Source organism: Doryrhamphus excisus, linkage group LG20 (assembly GCF_037039965.1).
Source record: "Doryrhamphus excisus strain RoL-2023G ecotype Guam linkage group LG20, RoL_Dexc_Guam_v1.1, whole genome shotgun sequence".
Classification (NCBI taxonomy): Eukaryota; Metazoa; Chordata; class Actinopteri; order Syngnathiformes; family Syngnathidae; genus Doryrhamphus; species Doryrhamphus excisus.
In genome coordinates, this window is record NC_136376.1 from 8,069,866 (window position 1) to 8,079,537 (window position 9,672).

At 37.0% G+C, this 9,672-nt stretch overlaps 1 protein-coding gene across 1 annotated transcript; it reads left to right on the plus strand.

Moving 5' to 3' along the window:
* Positions 1-1,492: 1,492 nt before the first annotated feature.
* morn4 (MORN repeat containing 4) lies at positions 1,493-9,209 on the plus strand. Its single transcript, XM_058058511.2, has 5 exons — positions 1,493-1,577; positions 2,132-2,207; positions 5,938-6,052; positions 6,129-6,238; positions 6,306-9,209. The coding sequence occupies exons 2-5, from the start codon at positions 2,141-2,143 to the stop codon at positions 6,452-6,454; spliced, it is 441 nt and encodes a 146-aa protein (XP_057914494.2). The 5' UTR covers positions 1,493-1,577; positions 2,132-2,140; the 3' UTR covers positions 6,455-9,209.
* Positions 9,210-9,672: the final 463 nt, after the last annotated feature.

Sequence of the window (9,672 nt, forward strand, 5' to 3'; positions counted from 1 at the left end):
TAAAAAAGTGATCACCCCGCTGTTAAAACATAACTGTGGTTTATGACACCTCAGTTCAAAGTAGAAAAGGTTATTGTCTAAATGTTGCCAGAAAACATCTTGATGATCAATAAGACATTTAGGAAAATACTCTGTGGTCTGACGAGACAAAAGTTGAACTTTTTGGAAGGTGAGTGTCCCGTTATATCTGGTATAAAAGTAAAGCCACATTTCAGAAAAAGAACATCACACCAACAGTAAAATATGGTGGTGGTAGTGTGGTGGGGGGTTTTGCTGCTTCAGGACCTGGAAGACTTGCTGTAAATAAATGGAACCATGAATTCTGCCGTCTACCAAAAAACATGACGGAGAATGTCCGGCCATCAACAGTAAAATGTGGTGGTGGTAGTGTGATGGGTGGTTTTGCTGCTTCAAGATCTGGAAGACTTGCTGTGATAAATGGAACCATGAATTCTGCTGTCTACCAAAAAATCATGACGGAGAATGTCCGGCCTTCAACAGTAAAATGTGGTGGTGGTAGTGTGATGGTCTGTTTTTCTGCTTCAGGATCTGGAAGACTTGCTGTAAACAAATGGAACCATTAATTCTGCTGTCTACTAAAAAATCATGAAGGAGAATGCTCAGCCTTCAACAGTAAAATATGGTGGTGGTAGTGTGATGGTCTGTTTTTCTGCTTTAGGATCTGGAAGACTTGCTGTAAATAAATGGAACCATGAATTCTGCTGTCTACCAAAAAATCATGACGGAGAATGTCCGGCCATCAACAGTAAGATATGGTGGTGGTAGTGTGATGGTCTGGGGCTGTTTGGCTGCTTCAGGATTATAAATGATAGATATATATGAATGATATACTATAAATATAAATTATTTATATTTATTTACATTTTAATAACATTTTGCTTTAAAATGCTACTTCTTATTGGGTGACTGTGTACATCAAGCGTAAAAACAAATGATGTGCATATTGTACAATACAAGTACAGTATATCTATTTTTATGTTGCAAATATCTTTGAGGCAAATAACGTGCCAAAGGCCGCACCCCTGTACATGTATAAGAGCATAAATAACCCTATTGAATGCTGTGTTAAGGTTATAATTAATCCCGGCTGTATTTAAAACGTTCTAAGATAATAAATGTAGCCCTGAAGGCTATTTGCTTTACACTAGTGCTCCACACTGCCTCTGTAAGGAAGCAAAGTGTTCCAATCAGAGGGAGTTTTTCAATGAGCAAATACTCTCATGCCATGAAATAGCAACAAGGCTGCCATGGTGCTGTTGTAGTGATGCCTTCATTGTTTGTCGGACATTTGTGTTTCTAAACAATAAGACAGACTATTATTCTATCGTGGACCTAAACACGAATGTTAAACGAAATATCATATGTTAAACTAAAATATGTTTAACGTAAATTCATATCCGGTACAGCATATTTGATGAATATTCGCGGTTGTAATTATTCTTTACGAGCTACACCTGAATGCATCATACGGTTTCCAGCCGGTTATCATATTTGCTACGCCTCTCTACTCCTCTACGTCGCCTGCATGCTTCAGAGACAACAAACGTAGCGTACAGGTAAATAAATAGTATTCCTAAGGTTGATTTTTTTGTACGTAAATATACCGTTAAGGGTGACAATTGGTGCACTCGATAATAGACGCGTTGTGTCCTGCAACATGTCCGTTAAGGCTGATTCCAAACACACACACTCAGTCACTGTTTTTGATATTTTTGGGTTTTAAATTATAACGATGAGAACATTAGTCGAAGATGTTTTTTATAATGGTTAGCCTGTGCGTAAAATGACACCTGGCTGCCATTGTGTTACACTGTTTGGAGAAGAAGCATCATTTGGAAATGATCCCATCCTGTTTTGTTTTTGTGTATTTAATAAAGGCAGCATCTTAACATAATCAAATATTATACAGCCAATAATATTTATTGAAATGCTTCATTTATGTGACAAAATTCAGCACATGCAATGTATGCAGAAAATATTTATACACATTCCTGACGTCAGTGAGACTATCTGGGATAATCCCATTAGCGTATTTGTCTCTGCAGTCAAATGTGAGGTCAAAGTTTACCCGAATGCAAATGCAAGTGTTGTGTTTTTGTATGACAAATAGGGGGGGGCCATGACTCTGACCAGGGGCTCTTTCACCTACGCCACTGGAGAAGAGTACCACGGGGAGTGGAAAGAAGGCAAGTTATGTGTATCATCAATGCAACGCATTTTTTTTTACATCCAAGTGGGGGAAATTTGCGTTTTTTTCATGTCCGTTCATTCCTGCTTGAAATTTCTACTTTTTGATATGTTTTGGTGTGGCGTCTTTGTCATTCTCTCAATGTCACGGGCAAATGCTACAGTATTTTATATCAACAACAGTTAAAATGATCACTTTTGACTGTCTTATGCCTCTTTAATGTGTTATTTTCTACAGACAGGGTGTAATAGTTAAAGTGCTGCCGTTTTTAGGCATGTATAGTTAAATTATTCTGGCTTTTGGTCTTGGTCTTACAGATTGATGTGAGAGATTGGTGTGGTAATGTCCATGAGGTGGGACATCTCAGTGATATTTTCCAAACTGTGGCATCGCAGCATGGGCCAGAGTGTGACACATCCGCAATATGTCTTAGCCATATTGTACTCATCAGCCAGAACAGAGGCGTGAATAACGCGTTCCCTATATTAATTATAAGTCCCATTTCCAGGCCTATGGTCCTAACCGGTCCACTTTGATATTTTGTAAACCCACATGCGCTAAGAAGGTATATATATGTCAAGAAAAATATTTGTGATATAGGTGAAAGGCATATTATTTTGATTATTATTAACTTTGCGCTTTAGTTTCTATTTTTTAATTTTCCAACTATTTTAACTTTCTTCATTAAATTTTTCTCTTATAATACTATGACTTTGTTCCCATAATATTATAACTTTGGCCCCAAACTAATTTTCCTAAAATGGCAACTTTATTATGTTGTGTTTTGTCATAATATTACGACGTTTGGAAAAAAAAAACATATAAAAATTAGGCATGTCCGATATTGGCTGTTTTGCAGAAAAGCAATATTTCAATTTCTGATACCGATATGTGCAACATGACATATCTCCTGTGGAATGAAAAAATATGTATTGTCTACAGTATTTTGTTAATATCGGTTTTCATAATTGGGAAAAAAAACTATACCGATATCAACCGATATCACATTTCATGCTGATAATTAATGGACATCCCTAATCAAAAATATATACCTGTATCTACATATATTTGTTCCTTTAGTATTTAAACTCTACGCGAGTATTTCAACTGTACGCTAAAAGGACATTATGACAGGTTTATTCTCGTACAATTGGGATGTTTTTTTCATTAGAATTTGAATATTTACCCTTCACGTTTTGACTTTATTCTTGTAAAATTACGTCAAATACTCCAAATATTTCATCTATTTTTTCTTGACTTTATTCCTCAAATGTTATTATTGTAAAATGATGATTGCTTCATTTTCTAGTGCTTAGCCTCACAAGGCTTGTGGGGGTGCTGGAGCCTATCCCAGCTGTTTTCGGGCTGGACTGGTCGCTTGCCAATCACAGGGCACATATAGACAAACAACCATTCACACTCACATTCATACCTATGGACAATTTGGAGTCGCCGCTTAACCTAGCATGTTTTTGGAATGTGGGAGGAAACCGGAGTACCCGGAAAAAACACACAGGTAGAACATGCAAACTCCACACAGAGATTCTCGAGGGGGGGGGAATCGAACCTGGGTGTCGTAGCTGTGTGGCCTGCGGGCTCACCACATGCATACGTTACCATTGATCGTACCATGACTAACAGGAATTGCCTCCTGCTGACAGTGTTTTTGACAGTGTGGACTATCATGAGGAAAGCAAGAACATTCCTAGACTGGTGACTAAAACCCTGGTAAATATCCGCTGGATTATACTGCAGTAATTCCCATCACACACAGGAGGCAGATGGAGCTTCTAATTCATTGCTAAACCTTTAGCTCACAGTGGGGAGGTGTGTCGTGACTCACGTGATGGACCCTTCACATTACATTATAGTTTTTGTAATGTGTAGCATGTAAGACGACTTGTTCAAAGAAGCATGGGTTTTCCTTAAAGGTCCTATATATAGTAATACTGGTTTTGTAACAATGTTATATACAATGTTGTGAAAAAGTGTTTGCCTGATGTCTTTTTTTTGCATGTTTGTCACAGTTAAATGTTTGAAATCATGAAACAAAATTAAATATTTTATGATTAAGGGAGAAAATAAATTCCAAACCTACATGGCTCATGGCGCCACCATAAAACTTTCATGGTCTTTTCTATATATTGCTCAGTGAAATCAATAAATGTGCCCAGAAAGGAAGTACTGCAAAATACTGTAAGTGTTACATGGTATCATGAATATACCTTGTACTGCATGGTCACGGCATGTACTCTAGTACCTTATTGGAGGTTTACAATTAACCCTTAGATGCATAAGTGGGTCAAAAATGACCCGGTCAGGTTGTTTTCTTGAAATATCTTCCATAGGTATGAATGTGAGTGTGAATGGTTGTTTGTCTATACTGTATGTGCCCTGTGATTGGCTGGCGACCAGTCTAGGGTGTACCCCGCCTCACGCCCGAAGACAGCTGGGATAGGCTCCAGCACCCCCCGCAACCCTCATGAGGAAAAGCGGTAGAAAATGAATTAATCATTTCATATTCCAGGTATTCCTCAAAAAACATGTTTTTGCTATCATACCATTCACATCACTTCATTAAGACTCATCCCAATTTAGCCAGAAAACATCTTCATGATACATCTTCATGATATAAGAGACGAGACAAAAGTTGAACTTTTTGGAAGGCGTGTGTCCCATTACATTTGGTGTAAAAGTGACGCCACATTTCTGAAAAGGAAAATCATACCAAGAGTAAAATATAGTGGTGGTAGTGTGATGGTCTAAGGCAGGGGTGGGCAAACTACGACCCGGGGGCCACATCCGGCCCGCCAAGTGTTTGAATACGGCCCGCCCAATCTTTCTAAAGTATTTCATTTAAACTCAACATACAACCTGGCATCATGGCCTGAGCCAACCTTTTGATGGTTTTATCAATTTCCTTTTTTGACATGGTCTGTTGTTTACAAAGTGCTCCTGAAAAAAGGGACACAAGCACATAATAATAATAATAATAATAATAATTATTATTATTCGATTATTAGATTATTATAATTATTATATTAATTATATATAATATTATTGTTATATTTGCATATTTTACATAATAATAATATAATAATAATTATTGTAATTTTATTGTAATTGTTATAATATTTTATTATTTTTAAAATATTTAAATATGAATATAAAATAATAAATAATAATAGCAGATTGCATGACAATTTTACAGATACAGTAATACCAGGTGGACTGTTACGTGTAAAATATATAGTCTGCCCCCCTGTAAATTTTGTCATATCAATGCGGCCCGCGAGTCCAAAAGTTCTATTAGGTTTAGGGGGCAATCACCTTTTCACACAAGACCATTTAGGTTCAGATTTTTTTGTATCTTAATAATAAAAGTTTAATTTACTGCATTTTATGTTTGGTTGTGTTGTCATTGATATAATTGATAGAATATTTATATTTGTTTTGATGACCTGTGTGACAAACATTCAAAAATATGGGAAATCAGGAAGGGAGCAAAGACTTTTTCACAACACTGTATAATCCTGTCCAGTCCGGTAAAAATGGGCTTATTTGAGACATAATTGCAAATGTTGATTAACCATGATTAATCTGATTAAAACATACTTTTTTACTTTTTTAAGTATTTTTCTCATGTTCTGTGCTCATAAACAGGCTCTCAGGACGCAATTTACTGTGAGAACACATTTAAAAAAAGTCCGTTTTGCATAATTTTCCAGGTCGGAGGCATGGCGTCGGCCAGCTCAAATTCCAGGATGGAACATGTTATGCCGGACAGTTTGAGGATGGCCTCTTCCATGGTGCCGGCGTCCTTCTCTTCACGGACGGGTCTAGGTGTGTGAGTGTGTGAGGTCATTGAGGTTATACCACACTTTTACAAGTCTTGTTGTTTTTTTTGTCGGCTTGCTAGGTACGAGGGCGAGTTTGCACACGGGAAGTTTCAAGGCACGGGGGTCTTCAGTCGATTTGACGGCATGAAATTTGAGGGCGAATTCAAAAGCGGACGCGTCGAGGGATACGGTGGGTCTATGGAAGCCGTTCTTAGCCACTGTGCTTGGTTGTCATACAATGCTGTGTCTACATCTAGGACTGCTGACATTCCCGCATGGAACTCACGGCGTTCCACGCAACGAGGGCTTGTTCCAAAACCACAAGCTCCAAAGGAGAGAAAAGTGTCCCGGAGTGGTGCAGAGGGCACAGGCGTCAGCCACCAACGCTCGCAGTGTGGCTCTCTGACTCTTTTCTAACCTTAACAACTATGTCATTGTTCTTGCTCCTCAAAGGAGTGCCTCAGGGAGGTGTACTCCTCCCCCCTCTTTCATTCAAGTCACTTCTTTTCACCCATACTGTAGGTGAATTTACAGAACGCACAAAACCACATAGCACATCTTTAACATCACATTTTCCTCTTCTTGTTGCGCCCATTTGTGTCTTAGCTAGCTAATTGTTAGCTAGTTCTCATCAGTCTGCTAAAGCTACAATACGAAAGAGCATAACGGTCACACTAAAAAGAACATCAATTCTACTACCACTACTACAATTTAACTCATAATTGGCGAAAAAAATGAATTCAATTTGACAAGAATGAAGCCCTAATTTTATAAGAATTATTTGTTTGAATAAAGTCATAATATTGCAATAAAAACGTATAATTTTACTAGAATAAAATTGTAACATTACAATAAAAAACAGTAAATTCTATGCAGATGAAGTAGTCATTTTAAAACAAACAACAAAGTCATAATATTGCAAGTAAAGCAAAAACATTTTGAAGTTAAAGTCTGAATTTTACCCCCAAAAAACCTCTTACATTTATGCGAATTGTAGATTTACAAGGAAAAGTTGTCATTTTGTATAAAGTCAGGATAATTGTCTATGATGAAAAAAACTACTTGATTAAATAATAATAATATTACAAAAAAGAACAAAACATTTTAAAAGGCAAAAAAAGTCCCTCATTGTACATGAATACAATCACAAGCCATCAATTTTCTATGCTGCTTATCCTCACTAAGTCACAGGGTATGCTGGAGCCTATCCCAGCGGACTTCAGACGCGAGGCGGAGTACACCCTGGACTGGTCGAGGGCACATATGTGTACACAAACAGACATTCACACTAATACGATCGGAAAAAAATGTCATTAAAGTTGGAATATTGCAATAAGAAAATACTTCACGAAAAAAGTGTTAATTTGACTAATTCCGTATAATTTCAAGAATACGTTATAATTAGGATTTATTTTCCTTTCTTTCCGGTGTGTCCCAAATACTTTTTTGGCACTACGGTTAAAGAAAGTTAGCCTTTAATCATACTGACTTTCCTGTTTATTAGTTGGGCCTAACCATAACTTATGCTAAATATTGTATAATACAATAGCCCTGCAATAAAGACTCTGCTTTCGAAGGGTTGTTGCTCAGAGATATATTATATTCATCGTGACAAAACGTTCAAATGAAAGCACCGTTTATTGCAGGTGTTGTTTTATGTTCCATAAAAAATGTTGCAATATCTCCTATATTGTCCATATTCATTCATTCATCATTCATTTTCTACTGCTTATTCTCACAAGGGTCGCAAGGGGTGCTGGAGCCTATCCCAGCTGTCTTAGGGCGAGAGGCGGGGTACACCCTGGATTGCTCGCCAATCAATCACAGGGCACATATAGACAAACAACCATTCACACTCACATTCATACCTATGGACAATTTGGAGTCGCTAATTAGCCTAGCATGTTTTTGGAATATTGGGAGGAAACCGGAGTCCCAGAAGAAAACTCACACATGCACGGGGAGAACATGCAAACTCCACACAGAGATAGCCTAGGGTGGAATCGAACTCGGGTCTCCTAATTGTCCATATTGTGTTTCTATACATTTTTCACATTTGCCTTAAAGATGTTTTCCGGTACAAGCTCATTCCATTTTGACAGCGTATTATTGTGTGTGTGTGTGTGAAACATTAATGGATTTGTGGTGCGTTTGAAGGCTGCCTTCACTTTGACAGACACTGTATTTCCTCGTGCACGTAATAGTCGTTATCTAACTTGAAACTGATGTAAACGCCTTGACTTTGGGACCTAAACTGAGGCAGCTAAAAGATTTTCAGTATAGTCAGTGTATGTGTGTTGTTGTGAGGCGTACAGTGATTGTATTGATTTGGACCTACTGTTTATCTAATGGACATGATGCCAAGGGCCAACCACAACTAATGTGATGGTGCTTGAACAGCTGTTAGGCCTTATTAAGTGTTTGTGACTTGTTTGTGGTGGCCTGCTTCTATGACTACAACCAAAGACAATCCAAGTGGTACAATAATGGAAGTATGAATCATATAAGTCTAATAGTCCAAACGAATAAGACAAATCAACATGCAGGAAAATGAGATTACATTAGGAGTGGTATGAGATTTAGATGTAAATATTTCTGCAGTGTTTTTTTTTTTTAATTTATAAGAAAATGCTCACAATAAGCTCATATACATGTGCTTGCTTTGCCTATTTATGTAGCTGCAAAAATACAATTTTAAATATTAGGGTAATTAGAACCAAAAGTGCAGAGCGGTGCATGTTTCCAAAAGCGCACCAGGATCATTTAATATTCCTTCTATGATGTGCAATGAGTGCTGTGTTTCTATATTGCTATAGCGCTTATTTTCCTTTCTAATCTGCACTAGCCTTCTTTCTGAAAAGATTCCACTCCAACAAGATGATTGCATGGTGCTTTAATAAAAAAAAAAAAAAACGTGCCTCTTTCAAGAAATTCATTCACTTGCCAGGCAAATATCATCGCCATGGTTACACCTTTTTTAAATTATATATAATAACGTAATGTTGCTTTTGGGAAAAAAAATGGTTTGGTATGTATTACATACATGTTAAAGGGTTGTTGAATGAATAAAAGTCACGTATTGGGAAAAAAAATGTGGTTTTGGTGAATTATTCATACATACGTACATGCAGAATATTGAGGCATAGGCCTAAAATGTTCACACTGTAAGTATGAAAAATTAAATAGAAAAAGGAATTTAGACAATGTAAAAGTGCTTTTAGTAAAACCCGACTGGCAACACACTGTTTTGTGTGTCTGTAGTGTTAATGCTAATGAGCTATATTGTACCAAAAAGCGCTATTTTGCACTTTATCCACACTATATATCACATACAATAATATAACACAATTTTTCCATACATTCCCATCACAAATACATTTGGACCGCCACAGATTTTCCACAAACACATTATAACGGGACTGTCAGTGCAGCTTGTCATTACAATGACGTAATACCAATATCAAATGATATCACATTTTTATGCTGATATCGATAATTATTGGTACAGATAATTATCAGATATCCCAATAAATAAGGTTTAAAGACATGAGGTAATTAAACGCATTTCTTATGACACAAACAGAAAAGTTGTGTTTTACCCATTCATACGCAAAAATCACCTCT

What these genes read in the sequence shown, in the direction of transcription:
- morn4 (XM_058058511.2), top strand. Translation starts at nt 2,141, where the DNA reads ATGACTCTGACCAGGGGCTCTTTCACCTACGCCACTGGAGAAGAGTAC. An exon ending in CTCTTCACGGACGGGTCTAG is followed by an intron (nt 6,053 to 6,128) that starts GTGTGTGAGTGT and finishes TCGGCTTGCTAG; the next exon opens with GTACGAGGGCGAGTTTGCAC. An exon ending in CGGACGCGTCGAGGGATACG is followed by an intron (nt 6,239 to 6,305) that starts GTGGGTCTATGG and finishes GTCTACATCTAG; the next exon opens with GACTGCTGACATTCCCGCAT.